At 38.1% G+C, this 18,285-nt stretch overlaps 1 protein-coding gene across 3 annotated transcripts in view; it reads right to left on the minus strand.

Annotated features, from left to right (window-relative positions):
- Positions 1 to 18,285, minus strand: part of Trim9 (E3 ubiquitin-protein ligase Trim9) — a 71,262-nt gene that overhangs the window by 6,350 nt on the left and 46,627 nt on the right. For 2 of the 3 annotated variants that reach the window (XM_067357719.1, XM_067357718.1), the window contains 4 exons: positions 11,968 to 12,063; positions 10,993 to 11,386; positions 7,961 to 7,993; positions 1,575 to 1,747 (listed from right to left, as the gene is read on the minus strand). In XM_067357719.1, coding sequence (XP_067213820.1) covers positions 1,575 to 1,747; positions 7,961 to 7,993; positions 10,993 to 11,386; positions 11,968 to 12,063 — 696 coding nt within the window. The remainder of the gene's footprint in view (positions 1 to 1,574; positions 1,748 to 7,960; positions 7,994 to 10,992; positions 11,387 to 11,967; positions 12,064 to 18,285) is intronic. The other variant, XM_067357720.1, reaches the window with a different exon arrangement.

Here is an 18,285-nt window from a genome sequence, read left to right on the forward strand (position 1 = left end):
TTTAAAGGGTGACAAGAATTACTATAATCTCGCGTGAAATTGCTTTAATAATATAATGTAAATACGTAATTTAGCGCGACGAAGAATAAATCAAATCTGATGTTCACAGTCAATATTAATAAACGATAATATTTTTGCACCACGTTCATGAGATATCAATATTTAAGTAAGAATTCCATCTAGCAATATTAAAATAACTCGGTATAAAAAAAAACCAAACTTTGTAATATCACGTTCTTCCACTTTATCTAACTCTATTTTCCTTCGCAATTGTGGAAGACAAAACCCTATAAAGCTGTACGACCGTCGTAGATTGCCGCACATTAATATCGTGGATTATGTGGCAAATGGCGGTTCGAACCACTGCCATTTGATAAAAACTTGTAATGCACGGAGCGATATCGCTATGGGCACTTAATAATCGCCGTCATCCAAAAGACTTGCTCATTTCTCACGTGTAAGTTCGGAATCCGGGAATTATGGATTTCAATTAACGCTCTTAATATCAAGCCTTTATTTCAAAGATAAATCTTCATTTTTAAACTACTTTTATATTATCATTTTATACGATGATTTCTTTTCTATGATTATCTTCATATGGAAAGAGAAAGAGAGGAACATAAAACATCAAAATCCATGCTAAGTATAATTTTATAATAGAGATAGACAATAATCGCCCATTTTGGACACCGCGGCAAAACAAGTTAATGAAGCGCATTAAACTCATTTTATTAGGTTCGATAATTCTCAAATTTTTCCAACTCGCACTTAAAATTTCGCCGTATCTTTTAATCCCGACTTTTATATTGTAGTTCGCGCCATTTAAGCTGAATTATTAGCCGTATTCTTTAGAAAAATCTAGTATTTTGTAGTATTAGTTTTAAATTTGAAAAAAATAAATAAAAAAAATGGCCGAGCTATTGTAGAATTTTAACGAGCGCATTTCGTGGAAGAACTTACTTCTTCTTTCTCTCGAGTTACACCGTCACGTTTAGGGAGTTCAACATGTACAGCCAATCTTTCAGAGTTTCCTACCACGTTCATACAACTTGTCTTTTTTCACTATTTTTACGCTATGAGCAAGTTTCTTTCGCTTGAGTGCAAGAAAACCTTGTCTTAACTTTTAGAAAGCAAAACTAGCGGATGAGCCCGCTAGTATCATCCAGCAGTAAAAGCAGTTTTAACACAATTTTAATATATTTTTAAATAAAATTCATCATATTTTATATTAAATCTATTTATCAATTTCACAAACGGATAAACATGAATTTGCTATTTTGCTTTTACAATAAAAGAACAACGTAAACTTGGAAAACGTTAAAACATCAAAGTGTCGCATTGTTAGATAAAGCCGTCGACGGGATGATACCGAAGGACCGAATGAGTGTTCGGTAAACAGACGAAGACGATGAAAGGTCCAACAACTAAAGTGTCATCGAAGAATTCGCGGGCAATCTCGGGAAACCCTCGAGATCCAAGTCGAGCGTCCGATAGCCCTGCCCGAAAGACGCAAGAGAAGAGGGAGAGAGGGAAAGTACAATTTCTTAGAGAATGTATGAAGTGTGTTTACTCACCCTAAACTCCCCGCCGCAGCCGTCGTCCAGCTCCAAGAGATAACCCTCGATGGCGGGGCCCCTTTGTCCGGTGCAGCCCATAATTCCGTGTCCAGGTGGTGGCTGCCAGGCAACGGTGACACTGTTGTTCTCAGCGCTACACTCTTCGGGGATCAGTAAGGGCGCACCGGGTGCTGCAAATGCATGCGTTAGAACAATTTAGTAGAGCTCCTTCAACATAATACTAGAATCATTATTAAATTTACGTTACTATGATAATTATTGATAAATATAATTTTCCAGTATCTGTGATAATACGGAAACAGAGAAGAATTATATATAAATAAATAGTCTTAAAAGCTTTTGTGATTGTCAAATTACATTTCTGAATCTAGAGAATAAGAGCGTAAGTTGAAAGGCCTGTGAAAATAAAATAAAATACATTCACATAGACGTTAAATGGTTTTATTGGTTCAATGATTTTAATCACTGCCGATCAATTTTAATATAATATGATTTGAAGCCGCATCACACCGAGTACTTGGCTGCAATCCGATTTGCCCCCGGCTTGCCGGTGATGACCTTCGGTGGCAATAATTTCACGATTTAAACGGACTACGACTGCCGAATTTGCTGCGAGTTTCCTAACGACAGACGGGATTTGGTCGTTGCCGCGCGACCGCACGATTCCGTTCGATTCTGACTGTCTAAGGTACAAGTTGAAACCGCGCAAATTACTCTGCACGTTCGCTATCCAGATTTCTACCCCGCAGAAATGTATTGAGTCGCCGGTGCGGAGCGCCATATATCTCAATTTGCCAAATCGATCGGAATACATAAGTTTCTTGATAAGACACTGGAATCGAATTCATCTTTCGCGCAAAAGTTCCAAGTTTAATGGATGGTCAATTTAACGGCCAAGTTTAATGGTCAATTTGCTATTCGCAAAGCTGTAATAAAGAAATGCATAATTAAATTAGAAACGTAATTTTAAAAAACAATTTTGATTAAAGAAATGTATTGCAATGCAAATAAAAGTCACTGAAATTAAAAAAATGGATTTCTCATTTTATACTATCATATTTTATGATATAACATTATATATAAAGTATAAAAATAAGTAAAATGTACATTTTATTCACTTTTATGCCTTAGAATCTTATATCATATCATATTTGATAGACCTTTAAAATGTACATTTTCTTTAATTCTAAGCATTGAAATCTTATATTTTGAAGATTTTGATTGTGTATAAATTTATGATATTGATAATTAACTATAAAATTTTTTACGGTTTTACCAAATTGCCAAAGTTTAATATGATTCATCCTTAAAATAGGTCGATACGTATCTAATACGAAAAATACTTCAATTGATTTGAGAAATGTAGATCTCTCTTTACAAGCGTTATTTTTATCATAAAAGAGTCATCATTCGCAACGATACTGATTACATTGGACCAAGCGTCCATTATAGATCACGCAAATATTAGAGATAGTCTGGGAGCGTTAATGCAAGCTGCACGGTTGGCCGCGATCGTTGATGCTTCCATACGCAATTATCTGGCTTTCAGCAGAAGTTGGCCGCGTCGCGACGCGAGTCGTCAGCCCGTTGGTTAACTTATGTGGCATGCTGATAAATCGAAAGCATTCCCTCTCGGTCCGCGTTGTCCGCTGTCCCATGCGGTTTCGTGTAAACTTATCTCAAAAGCGTTCTCGATGCGGTGTCCGTCGACTTCCTGTTCGTTTCGGTTCTCGATTCCGCATTTGCCGGCAGTATAATTCGATCGGGCGGTCGTCGCCGCGGCCGACAAATAAACACGCGCCAAAAAGACGAAAGATGGAAAAGGCCGAGGTTCGGCAAACTTGTGGAAAATTAAATAAAAAGGAAAATGTCCCGAAAGTTATTACAGTCTTTTCGCCCCATGTTGGTTGATAAATGATTGTTAAATCGTAAAAACTGTGACGTGTCGACTCTTTGATAAGATTGCTTTGTACAAAACGTCCCGCTTTCACCGCATTAGTTTTAGTGAAAAATTTCTTTGGTCCATTTAGCGGTTTATTTTTACTTCGTGACGATTTATGACAACAAATTGATCTCAATTCCAAATTGAATAAAGTCTATTTTATACAGAAAAAGAGCGCAGACGAGTCAGAGACGAGTAAACAATGAGGCGATTGGAATCGCAATAAAAGTATATACATATTTTTTTTTGCGAGACGAAAAACGAGAATTCAATGGCACCCCGTGCATTCACGTAAATGAAAAAGTACTCTCTTCGATAATTGTATAGTATAAAAACCGTGGAAGCTACGATATTGCACACAAAACTAATCTTCTTTCCGATTTCGACAAAATTGTCTCGTAAATTCAATAATGTGCCAAGCCGTAATATATTTGTTTCATGTACGATACACGAAAAATCACATTTTTTGCAAAAATATATAACTTTTTCATGTAAAAAAATATAATTTTTCACAGGAGGTTAAAAATATAATTTTGTATGAGGCTACTGGGAATGATGTTTTGCCTGCAACGTCAAGTGACACTTGACATGTGTACGCATAATTAACTGGCTTCATGCTTGATAGCGAGTCGTCAACGTATGCTTTAGAGAGAGTCGTTCCGCTCTACTAGGATCTCTGCGGCACTTCGCGTTATGAAATTAGGCTAATAATGGCACAGTTACATAATGCTATGCTTAACGATAAATCGCCGGAGATACAAGTTAAGATCGCGCGAGAAAGAAGTTCTTTATTTAAGTAATAAAAATAATGAATAACAATACTTATTTCTCTTTCTCGAATTCACAATGAGTACAGTTTAACAGTTTAAAATTTGTAAATAAACGTTTATTTTATTTGAAAAGATGTAGCGTAATTTCAAGAGTGATTTTTAAGAAAACTTTGAGTAAGATCGTGTAATTTGCGTAATATAATAAAGATTGTTTGTGCCGAATAGGAAACACACAGCAATGCGATGCAGAATTCTCGCTGTTGCATCGCTTATCGCGATACGAAAACTCATGTAACGTAAAACCTCGATGGACGTTCTTCATTCAAATTCCGCTATACCGCTCCGTCGTTTTATATCATCGGCGAGCTGGTTGAAGTTTGAAACGTACCTGGAACGATTTTTTAAAAATAATTTGTTGTATTTCTCCTTTTACACAGAAGAAATTCTGAGACACACGAAATACAAAAGAGAGACTGATCCGATACATCCCTGCGGAAGACACCCTTATACTCCAAAAATTCCATCCAAAATCACTTAAAACTCCTCTCTCTCCCTCTCCCTCCCTCTCCCTCCCTCTCTCTCTCTCTCTCTCTCTCTCTCACACACACTCTTTTGCATTTCGTGTGAGGATCTCAGAACTTTTTCTGTGACTAAAAGGAGAAATGCGACAAATCATTTTAAAAAAATTGTTTCAGGAAGGTTTCAATCCTCAACCAGCTCCGTTGGCGTTACTATCGATTATATCTCAGATTTCATCGATTTTACGGCATTATCGATATGCGACATCTCTGTGTAAATTAAAGCAAAACTTGAAATTCGGATTCGTGACAATCCGATCGAATAACGATAAGAATCCAGAAGGAACGCGTGATAATGGTTACCGTAACGTCAATTAAAACCGACTAAAAAAAGTAAGAGTTGCGGGAGAACACGCGAAATATCGATCATCCTTCTTTTACGAGGATACACTCGTAAAAGCGGGAATTAATGGGGGAGGACAGGTGCGCGCGCGAGGGAGTCCAAGATCTCCGTTACGAAGGACCAGCCCGACGGAGGCGTGTGGAAACAACGTTCGGGGATAAAAAACTATTACGGTCGCTCTTTTTACAGCTTTACAATGGGGCCCGACGTGAATCGACACGCCAGCGAAACTTTATGCCCATATCGGAGTGATTTATCGAACGACGCAAACGCGCGTCGCGCCGCGTTGTGCCGCGCTGCGCCGCGCCGATATCCGATATGTGCAGACTCTCTTTCATTCTCATTCTCGTTCATTCTGTTCTCTTTGCGAGGAAAACGCGGAAAAAGAATGCACCGATAAGGGCAATACAGTGGAAGAAGGGAGAAAAGAGAGAGAGAAGCATGATGAAGCAAGGGACGCGGCGATAGCCTGTTAAAATGTATCGTGCGCGAAATATATCTCGCTGATAAAACTTACCGACAGGTGAAAATAAACTTCACAGAGAATGGACGGCTCTCGGAGTCGCGAAAAATGGTCTTCTCGCAAGACCCGACCGTGATCTTGAGGAAGTTTGCTGAAGACGATCTTTCACGTTTCGCTTCGACGCTTCGAAGCATTCGCGAAACAGTCACGTCTGCTTCGACGCTTTCATTTCTGACACGAGACAACTGGCCTTGTTCGCGAGAAGCTTCTTAGCTTTTAGATTCTTCAAAGTCCTGCGACTACTTTTGACTTGAGTTCGATACGATACGAGAAGTCTTTTTGCTTTATATTACGTTCGCAGATAGACACGCTTGACATGTACTGAATTTTTCTGATTCAGAAAAGTATTAGTCAAATGAAAGAAAAAGAAGACTGGTAGTTTCCATTTCAAATTTATAAAGTTCATTAATTTCTACTTTTTATTCATAAGTATGGAAAAGTAGCTTAACTTCGTTCTTTTATTTCTAAAATATTTAATTATTTTATTGCATATAATATGCAAAATATCTAAAAATTTGCGAATCATAGCGTGTCGAATAAACTTTATTTCCGCTGCAAGATGAAATTTAAGAAAGCAGAGCATCGTAACATCGACGTGCCAACATTTACTCACCGCGTCGATTGCTCGACTACTTTCGTTTCAACGTGACAAAAAAATTGACGAATTTTGATTATCTCATATCGCCGAGATCGAAATTGTACCGAGCGCGCACACAAAACCTCGTACGAAAGTACGAAAACAAATTTCACACTTTTGCCTCATCCGCCGTTTATCGCTAAGAAATTATTCGATTTCTCGTGTTGCAGCTGCAACACTGTTAAAATCACACGTTCGCAGATTTTCGAATTTCGAATTTCTATAATATTACGATGCACCGGCGCGTTTCTTTCACAGAGCTCAACGACGCGAAATAGTTTTTAGAATTTTCGATGAATTATATTTTCACTTAAATTATCTGATTTCCGATAACTATTCATTAATATTTAAACAAGTAAAATTTTAATTTGTTTTTAATGATTGCATCTCGAGGATATGCATAAAAAAATTTATTTTTAATAACAATTTTTTCCGAAAACTTTTTTACCCTCGTTCTTTTCTAATATATCACATTCGTTACATTCCAGAAATTGCTCGAGCGATTTCGTCGCAAACTTTACGCGAAATTTTCGCAAACTTGAAAGTTTCCACGGGGCACATTCCTCTCTTCGCTATTTGCAAAGCCGGGTTAAGTAAATGAAATTCCGTGTGACTGCCGTCAAGTATCGCGGATTTTAACAAACTGAAGCGCGCCACTCTTTGACGAGCAAACTGCGCGTAATGAAGAAACTTTCTGATATTACCGTACGATTCGTATCAAGATTGCCCACGAATGAAATGTCTTGATAGAGAAGCAAACTCGCGCCTTCCTCGACGGTAATCATTTATCGGGTTTTGTTAAATAGATTGGTATTTCACTTATTCTTCATGGCTAATCTTAATCGAAGTATGCAATTGTAAATTTGTTCAAATAACAAACGAGGGTCTAACAAACTCCCCAGAATCCACGTCAATTTGAACGGTAGACGATCCGATCAATTAAGTAGATTCTGTCGCAAAATTGAGTCAACGAAATCGGCAATCTTATTTACCACTCGAATAAATCGAATTTCGAATTACGTCTAACGCGATTATTTCTGCCAATGTTACCAAGCTATCCATATGTCTGTATGTCACACATTAATCAGACGCGATTAACGTTTCCTGAGCCGTGGCATCGGCACTCTCCAACACCCGACGTTGTGCGTAACGGAGAGTCACGTATAGCCAAGCAACGGTAAGAAGAGGATGTCTCCTTGTAACGAGTTAATATCTCCGGATCGTTACGGCGCCGATTACTGCAAAGGTACCTAATTAATCCGCTTTTGGAACATTTTAGCGTACGGCAAAGCCAGGCGGCGGCGAGTTAAGGAGACACACTTAAAAGAGCCGTCTACCAGGGGGCCACGTAAAATTATTAAGCGAGCTCCACCTCTCGTCATCTTGGCTGTCTAGACGACTTTGGTGGGTAAACTCTTCTTCCTCCTCTCTCTCTTAATCACTGTTTCTCTTTCTCGTTAATTCTTTTTCCTTCTTTCACCGATATACTCGATGTGTCTAATTGTGTGTGTGTGTGTGTGTGTGTGTGTGTGTGTGTGTGTGTGTGTGTGTGTGTGTGTGTGTGTGTGTTTCTATTATATTAAATTTTACCTGCTGTCGGAAATCGTTCTTCCCCCTCTGACGCTGCGTCCAACAGTAGAGTAATTTGTAATCGATGAAAATTTCTATTTACTTACGCATTTATATTTACAATACATTGCATGCACAAGCATAACGTCAGTCAACGAAATTCGTTCGAAAGTCCTTTCTCATCGAATGTATCGTGTACTTTTCATTTTCTCATCCTTAATTTTAATAATTATCTATATACTTTTGTAATTATTATTAGCTCTGATATTGTATATTAATTAATAAAATAAACGTAGCATACAATTAATAGAATAAAATTGCAGTTAACTTAGATATTTATATGGAAAACTCTAACAGCCATCGCTAGTTGCTTCGGGAGATGTGCAACAACATAATCAAAGTTGTAATGGCATGTAAAACTCTCGTTTAACCCGTTTGAGAGGTAAATGACTATCAACGAGCAAAACTTGCGCAGAGCACAAAGTTGCGACAGGCACGGCACTGTACAGGCACGGCACTGTAAAGAGAGAGAGATAAATCGCCCTGCTGGTAGTCACACAAAACGAATCGTTGCAAATCAAGTAAACACGAAGACGTCTTTCGAATGAGTTTACGCTGCTTTTACGCCTGGCACGTACATGTGCCGCACGAGTTAGAAGCTTCATTAACAATTCAACAAATCAGATGAATGAATTTTGAGAAATCAACGAGATAAATCTAATTCTCTAATTTTTAAAAATAACTTCTCTATGTAATTAAAATTTGTCAAGTTGTTAAATTAATTATCATTATTTTTTAATGTTATTTATAATTCCAAAATTAAAAGATATGTATTATCTTTGAGTACTCCAAAGTATAATAGAATGTCTCTGATTTATCAAGTTACACGTATTTTGTAATAAAATTATGTCTGTTGGTTAACTTTCATGCTAAATATCGTTGACTTTCAAGTAACTTTCTCTTTATAGACGCGCGTACGCGATATATTTACGATGTCGTGCTTTGACTAAATTCTGAAGCAATTAAACAGTACTTTAAAAGTCTCATATAATAAAATCAATAACGTAAATAATCAAGTGCTATTAATTATTTCAAAACATTTTACTCATTATTAATTCAATTTCTAAAAAATTAAAGTTTCTGTTCTCGTCAGAATAAACTTTACAGACATATAAATTAATTCGAATACACTACTGTTTTTCGATTCAAAGAAAAACGCGTTTTACCGGCGCATAGATATTCACATAGATATAGAATCTTATCACCCCTGTCGAGCTGCCCGCCCCCATCTTGCACAAATAAAAAAATCAATAGCGCAAAATTATAAGCTATTTATGAGCTTTCATATTCCGCAAATTAAATTTTTTGAACTCGTCACGCTGAGCATAAATTTAATGTTTTTTGTGTGGGGGGGGGGCTGAGTCGATATCAATTCAGCCCCCCCACCGCTTAAAAATAAAAATATTGGATCAATCTTTGCGGTAGAATTATAAGCTATTTATGAGCTTTTAAACTGATATACTTTCGATTTTTAAGCTCACCCCCTTAATCCTCATCTTCCCGACACAGGAGAAAACTATACTTGAAATAAAAAAAATTATTTTCCAACTAAATATCGTAATTATCCATTTATGTGCTCGTGCATTTCTATTATTGAATTGCAACCCCTTTATAAAGAAATCATCCCGCATCTCCCGGCACACAAGAGAGAGAGAGAGAACTTAAAATTAAAGAAATTAACTATTTCATGACTAAATATCGTTTATCGATTTATGAGCTTCCAAAATATGTATTTTTTTATCTTGCAAATACCATAAATTAAAAAAAAAAGTTTTATATATATATAAATCAGTTGTGCAAATTTTTAGTTTATTATTAAAAAATAAATTGGCTGTATTGACCCAGAGCCGGGTGTTAGATGCTCAAAAAATAATAAGTAACTAAATTGTCAAATCAAACGTTTCGGCACATTTATTTCGGCCATCTTCAGTGATAATATCATTTTTAGTTTATATTTTGACAATGAATGAATCTTAGTATATATTTTTTTTTATAAATTGTTTTTTTATAATTTAAATTATACTGTTATATTACTGGAAAATTAGATGCAGATATTTAATTTTATTATAAGATAACTTTTAATAATTTCCTTACATCTATTTAAAAGAAATATGAAGTACACATCTATTTTACAAGAAAGAATTACAATGAAAGAATTAATGATATTAATAATTTGTGAGCACATAAATGGATAAACGATATTTAGTTGGAAAATAATTAATTTTTTTCATTTTAAGTATAGTTCTCTCTTGTGTCGGGAAGATGAGAGGTGGTTTTTTTGTAAACGGGTTGCAACTCAATAATCAAAATGCGCATATTTTAAAGGTTTATTCTTGGAATTTTATACTACGTTTGAAATATAATGTATTTTTTCTTTTTCTAGTACTTCTCTCTTGAGTTCCATCAATTAAGGGTTGTTTGGGGACTAAGGGAGTGAGCTTAAAGATCGAAACTATATCAGTTCAAAAGCTCATAAATAGCTCTTAATTCTACCGCAAAGATTGATCCAATATTTTTATTTTTAAGCGGTGGAGGGGCTGAGTCGATATCGACTCAATCCCCCCACAAAAAACATTAAATTCATACTCAGCGTGACGAGCTCAAAAATTTTAATTTGCGAAATATGAAAGCTCATAAATAGCTTATAATTTTGCGCTATTGGTTTTTTTATTTGTGCAAGGTGGGGGGGCCAGCTCGACAGGGGTGATCTTATCTATTTTATCAAACATGTACGTTTCACACTATTTTTCATGCGACTAACGACATGTAAGGAAAAACTAATTTACTTTAATCAATCATCAAAGCAAAATATTGGTGCCATTTCTCATTTTTGACATCTGAATGCGTCAGTGATGATCGGAAAAGAACTAATTCTGTCCATATGACAAATTTATCTCGATGATAAACAAATCGCCATAAAAGTTTAATCTACGTTTATCGCGCACACAAACATAATCACGTGAACCGACATTTATCTATCATTGCGCACTTACGTTTGAGCTGGACGAAGGTGAGCTGATCGATAGCACGGCGCAGCGGCTTGTCGTCCAGGGTGAGATCCAGCAACGGCAGACGGGCAATCTCCTGAACACCCTCGGCGCCGCCCCAAGAGCCTGCGGCGGTCGCCGCTCGAACTGACAACATGCCACCGATTTGCAGGAAGGCCGCGCTATCGGTTTCTTTTAACGCCTCGATGCAGAACGTGAGTAGTGCTGTGGTGGTCTGCAGGTGCGTGGCGCACCTCGCCACTTGATCTCGCAATGAGCGCACCCTGGCCTCTCTGGTTTGTCGAGCGGCCTCGATCAGTCGCGATTTTCTCGCCTGTAAGAGGCTCACAAGATTCGCCACGCGATCTTCAACCTCTTCTTCAAGCGTCACGCATTCCTCCTGTAAATAAAGCAAAACAAATCAGTCTGAATATAATATTCTTACGCTCGCTCCTTGTACTCATGTCTGAGCGTGGTGACCTTTGCTCAGCATCTGAAATCTAAAGTTTCATGTCAATTTTGAAGAGCTTTGAGGAAAATTAAGAGGTCACCACGCCCAAAATGAATAAAACAGCACGTTTTACTATACAATTATAATTATAATGATCATGGCATGGTCTTGAATTAGCACATACTGTAATTTTTTTCTCTCCCGGTGTAGAAAATATGACTCACACAAGATAGTATTATGCGAGAGAAACACGATATCAAGTTGATTAGTACACATGTTAGTAGATCCGATAAACAAACAGAAAAGAAATGTGCTCGCTTATGGATCTTTGTTCATCGGTTATAAGCCGTCCGAATGTTCTTTGTACGTCCGCATCATCCTTTCGGTTATCAGAGATGAATCCGTCGTTCCGCCCCACAGAGGGCTGATGTAATTAACGCCATATCTTTTCGCAATTTCACGGCGCCGCTCCGCATAACGTGTCCGTCGACACGGATTTTAAAACGAATGCCAAAGGAGCGTATACTCACGTGCACTTTATCCGTCATCCCTTTGAGCCTTTGAATGAACTCCGTCGTCGAGCGGGCCCTCTCTGACAGCTGCTGCAGATTCTGCGACAGCTCCGTCTGTAACAGCAGAAATCCACGACATGTGAGAATACGTGCGCGGTGATTCGAGGGGAATTCGGGACGAACGTGAGATTAACGTAACGTTCGTCCGATTCAGGACAATAATCTTCGCTCTTTTTCGCAAATTTTTCGGTCAGGCAACATAATGAATGATATAAAATTAAACATAAAATTAACAAAAACTCAAAATAAAAACTGCACTCAAAATTTAATTATATAAATTATATTAATAATTTATTAATATTTATTTATATTATGTGTATAATGTATTGTAATATATAGATTATTTACCATTAATTTCTGATGTTAATATATTAATGCGTGACGCGCGTGTACCAATTATAAATGGCAAAATATTCAAATATTTCATATGACTATGTAAATTGCGCATGTAAATTGATGGATAGATATATTGACTAATGAAGACGAATTACGTGCAGTATGAATGTTCAATGTACGAATCGGTACGTCACACTGGGGTTTCAATGGATAAACAGTTCTTACATGTAGAGAGTTTGTACTAAGTACACTCCACGCATACGCGCTACATAGTCACGCTTTCGTGAAAGCAGCGCGCATTAAATACATACCGTTGTTTGTTCAATAACGACGATAAAATGCTCTTCTTTCGCAGCGGAAAGAGAAGCTACAGTGATATTCCTATAATCTGTCGACTGTCGAGAAAATCTCGCGAACGAAAGGTAAGAGTATAGACTAACATCTGATCTCAGTGTAAAATATCAAACAGAATTCCAGATACGCTTTTCTGTTTCAAGATATCACGCAAATCTGATTATTTGTATTTTATCTTTATCTTATCTGATTATGAGTATCTTTACTACACCTAAAAAATTTAAAAATTTACATTCCTTCAATCCTTAAATTAATTCATAGAGAGAATTATTTCAATAATAAATAATACAGACAATATAACGGGCAACGGGTGATATTTGAAAATTGGAGGAAAATGATAAACGCGCGGGGCAAAAGTACATTACAGTCGACAGAATTCTTGAAATTTTCATTTGTATTGTAATATAATTCGATCTTGTTATCGCTATCTGAGCAAAGTCGATCCTTTATTCATTAATGTAAAATACTTTGTAGCGTCCAGAATTAATAGCATTATAGTGAACGTCGAGAAACTTATAAACTTATAATCTGGTAGCCGCGCGCATTTACAATTGCTATTTAATTTGTCATTTTATATCGGGTAAGAATGCGTCGAGCTTCTCGCAATATCGCGGGGAGTCGTTCCCACAGTTCTCGTTTATCATTTTTCTCGTTTCTCAACTTTCCTCGACGGACAATACCTTTGGATCGATCATGTGGATAGACAATACAATTCATCGAATTTACCCAAGACGAGTGAGAGAAAGAATTTTTTTGCAAATATAAAAATTCGTATATTTGATTCAACAGTGTCTTCGCGCGCGCGCGCGCGAGACCGCGTTTTTTATTTAAAAATTTTGTTCATTCAAATGACTTTCTACTCTTCGTGCCGGACTGAACCAGGAATTAGAATTTAATTCAAGCGCCGAACAGACCATATGGTCCTCAATCCATCCACGGCGAAACTCGTTACTTTTCTCACCGGCAGCGTCGCACATCGCGCCCGAAATATCGAATTAGAGCGGCCCGAGCTCCAAAGCACCGTGCTCGGAGGGTGCTACGTTCGGCTGTACCGAGACGCCACCGTTTTCCCTTTGTACATTTTCTCTTTCTCTTAGTGTCTCTACCGCGCCGAACGCGACGACAGCAGCCCTTTCCCTCGCGCTTTGGCGCGTATCCATTGGGCGCGACCGACGAAATCTTATTAGCATGAAAAGAGCTCTCGGGGATTTCATCAAGGCGACGAGCTATCTGGCCCCCCGTGGCCGCGGGCAAGATGTTCCCTCGATCGATTATCCCGCGAACATCTTATTCCCGGAACTTGGCTGTCGGTTGTCGGTCGATCAATGAAAAATTCTCAATTTCTATCAATTTTTTAAATACAATATTATATATGTAGTTATTTACAAAAAAAAAGCAGATGTTTTTATATTATATTTCAATTACTGTGCATAAAGAATAACTTGTTCCTCTACCGACTTTGGGCTGTTACCCAAGAGAAATACACCTACGACGATAATAATGCTGCCTCATACAGCTTAATACGAACTTAACAAGCTAGTTAAGAGAGCCGTCGTCTAAATGGCGTCTTGTCTGGAATTTCTATGAACGCAGAAACGTTCTTCTATACAAGAGCTCTTCTTTAATGCTTATGCAGTCCCATTGCAAACAAGCAAACTAATTCCAACGGGCATGGTATTTTCTGTAATTTTTAAGAATAATTTATTTAAATCTTTTCCCCAGCAAAGTTCAATGCAAAGTGGTCTCCGTTACGGCAAACACACGACTTTCTCAACAACGTTAATTAGTTAAAAGTTAATCCACAAAGACAGCCACCGATATACCATAATCGTTACAAGGACCGTAATGATTGAAGAGAACGCGGGCAATGGAATCTTCATTTCTCCGGTACGTGCTAACACAAATAACACCAAGGCATTACGATTCGTAATAAAAAAACATCACGAGTTCGCCTGCCTCATGTCAGGAGATGTCCGGGGCGGCTTTCATCGTGCCGGATAAAAGCTTCGTTAAAATCCTAACGAAGAACACGCAAAAGCTTATTAAATCTGGCCAATGCTTTTCAGCAAACGCTTTTCAGAAAACGCCGTATTTACAGGGCAAACGGTAACGAACGGGAAAAGGTGAAAAGATGTTTTCAAGAGAGAAAGGAGGAGTTCCCACGCCTGTTAATTCCGACAAGCGGAACGTGCGAATGAGCCGACGAAAAAAAAAGATAAAAAAATTATCAAACTCTCGATGATATTTCCATCGACCGAGCGAAATCGATTAATTTCACAATTATTTTCACAACCGCATCAATTTATGATCGCCACTCGATCGCTTTCAATTCATCATCGAAACGAGCGTATCTCGCGAACGTCGTATACATACACGTATACAGGATAACTTGATATCGTTACGCCGGTAAGTCAATCTGTTTTATTTTAATCATGTAAAATGATGTATAACAAGATGTCTCATTCGTTAATAACAGATTTCTGAGATTTCTCATACGGTAAGTATAGAAAAATCAATATGCGACGTGAATCTAAGCGCGTAAATTTTTAACAATCTGGTCAGTCAATTTTAAATTCTCACTTAAAAATTATTAATCTTTTAATATAAAGATTTTCGTGTCCAAATGAATCTCATGAATCTGCTATTAACGAGTGATTAATAGCTATTAATGATTGGTCTGGTACACTCTGTACGAGCGAGATGACCCGAAAGCAGCTCGTCGCGATAATGGAATCGTGTCCTTCGCCAAGTTTCGAGTATTGCGCGCAGTGCAGATTAATTTTCGATTAAAACATGCGACCGCGAGAATCTCCTCATCAAACACATGAGCTTGCTTCTGTGGGATTTTTCCGTTGAGTGATGAATTAAAATGTTAATTCGTCAACGTCGGAAATTTGCATTTGTCACCCATTCTCTGAAAAAAACTCAAACTATTTCGATTTTTAAGTTTCGATCAATCCGATATCTACAAATTATCTATTGATAAAAAGCCGTTGCACAGCATATAACACATTCAGTGTGTGCGAAACAATGCCGTCAACACGTATTTAAAGGCATTTTTCTCGAAAAGTTGATTTTCGTCGTAGATTAAATTTCTTTGGAGCGCATCACGCGTAAAACTATCAATAAAAATTTGACGGAACGACAGCTCGCGTAACACTATCATCATCTTTGACGGGTAACGAGTCGGAAAAGATTGGTTTTCGTGGCGTAAAAATAATAATCCTACGCTCAAATGCGAGAAAGCTGGCGAATTAGAGGCCTGTCAGAACTCATTATCTCCATAATGGCAAGCTGATATAAATTTTTGCCCGTGAAACTCCGTACAAGTATTTCCGTTGCCCCGGGTGTTCTCTCGGTCTTCACCATCGGCATACACGCGTATACACGCACTAGCACAAACGAAAAGTTTGCAACGGCGATTCGTGCTCGAGCGTAATTAAGTTACTCCTTTCGAGTTAACGTCGACTGTGCCCGGTAATTTCCGCACAGTTTTCAGCGCAACTTTCAGCCAAGTTTCGGCGTCGCGCGCGAGGCGACTGCCGTCCAATAGAGGGAATGCCGCAAAATTGTTCTCGACATGCGGTCCTTTTAACGCCTCCGACCCTTTGTTATATTAATTTCTCAGTCTCAGCGCGATGTAAAAAGGCACCTCATCGGATTCGCAACACGAGCGATGCAAATCTCTTGTTCTTTTTCATAATCAATTCTTAATATTTTCGCGCTCGTAATTCGATTAAAATCCGCCGAAGTTTCTCGGAACTTTCGTTACTTTAATCGGGAAAGAAACGCGGTCGAAGAAAAGTAATGCGGAAATTTGCGAAAACTGAGATGTACTGTGTTTCTTTCGCGTTAACAGCCGCAATATCAAATTAATATTTCTTTCGATTTTGTCAAGCAATCGTCATTTGAATTTCTCTATCTTTTCACTAATGCACATATTTATACATATAATATGATCGGAGCGTACTATACTCAACGAATATTCTAGTATCGACATTGATACTGATGTACCAATTGTACGCAGAAAAATGTAATACTTATTTTGTTCGCTAGCTACTATATTTTTATGTGCGATAAAAATTCATCTTTTGAAGTTGCGGCAGGAAAATACTAATGCACAAATCTTTATTACGTGGTGATATATTCCATTTTCCGTAACTTAAATTATTCGACCGTCGTGTAATCCTGCGCGATACACGGCTTCCCTACGGAGAATAATAGCGTTTCGCGCAAAGTACTATGAATTTTCATGAATCTCCTTTGGCCGGGAGTTTAATACTGGTTTTTGTCAAATAAAGTCGAGTGTAAAAACAAAAATGTCAGCCACCGCACGGTGGCTCTATTCTGTGCGGGAAAAAACGGTGCGGGATTGCAAGGGCAAGGGACTTGGCGAAAGTCAATTCTCGTGAGATAATGTACGTCTAGCTGCGTTCAGAATGCAGCCGCTGCACTTGTTAATTGAGAACGCCAATCAAACCGTACGATGGGGGCGCGGGCATAATTACAAAAGTCGAGGGTGCTCCAGAGCAACCCTCGCAGCGCTTTCATGCAGTGGCCAACGTACCAAAAACACCCGTGCACTTATTAAGCTCGAAGGTTTCCGCGATTGTTCCCAAGATCGATCGTGATCTACCGTCGTACATACTTGAAATCTAAATCGCAGCTATTGTTGGACCAATGTCTGCTATAGAGATGCTGTAACCTTTCGAATGTGAGCATTATTATTATTATTATTATTATGCATTTAACATACAACTTCAGGTATTATATTTATACTGCACCGAATTCCAATGTGTATTAATAACCTCTCTTTTCATAATAGCAATTATTTACTTTTCCTGTGACAAAATTATACAATGAAAAATTATCGTAAAGGTAGATAGTCTCAAAGTTAGTTGGTATGGAAATAAAGTTAGCGTGAAACGAGAGTGCGTCGTCTATAGCAAGCGCATACAATATTAAGTTAAAAAGTGCCGGACACATTTAATTCTGACTGTAGCATTAATAGCGCGCGCAGTGTAAATACAACTCCCAACTTCAGCGTGCTCCAAGTTATTCGAAATAGAGATAGACGCCTCCTTTTATCACCGTTGTTTCTCATTGTCGGCGGCAGGCGTGGCCCGACGTCGTAGAGAATCGGTTTCGTGTGCTGGAATAATTGGTCACTCGAATGCACCCCATCTTCCGTCAGCCTTGATTTCTAGCCTCCCATCTCTTCCCCTTCACCCTCCACCCCCTCTCCCGTTCCACCGTGTTAGATATTCATTATACGCGCATATATATTCGCTATGCAATGTAAGATTGTGCGCGAGCCCGTTATCATATAGTCGCAGCCCACGCGATTCTGCAGCGCCCCTCGACTCGATGACGCGGCGGAAGGGCGAAGATAGTGCCACCCTCTTTGTATAGGGTCATCTATCTGAAGTGATTTTCACTGTTCACTCAAGGGCGAAAATAGCGAAGAACGTTATTGGAACACTTGGAATAGGTTATTTCTGAGAGAGTGGAAGTAAAAGTGTGGCAGAAAAAGTGGTCGATCAAACAAGTTAAAATGCAAGATATTTTTAGCGAGAAATTGTTGTT

The sequence above is a fragment of the Linepithema humile genome, chromosome 6 (assembly GCF_040581485.1).
Source record: "Linepithema humile isolate Giens D197 chromosome 6, Lhum_UNIL_v1.0, whole genome shotgun sequence".
Lineage (NCBI taxonomy): Eukaryota > Metazoa > Arthropoda > Insecta > Hymenoptera > Formicidae > Linepithema > Linepithema humile.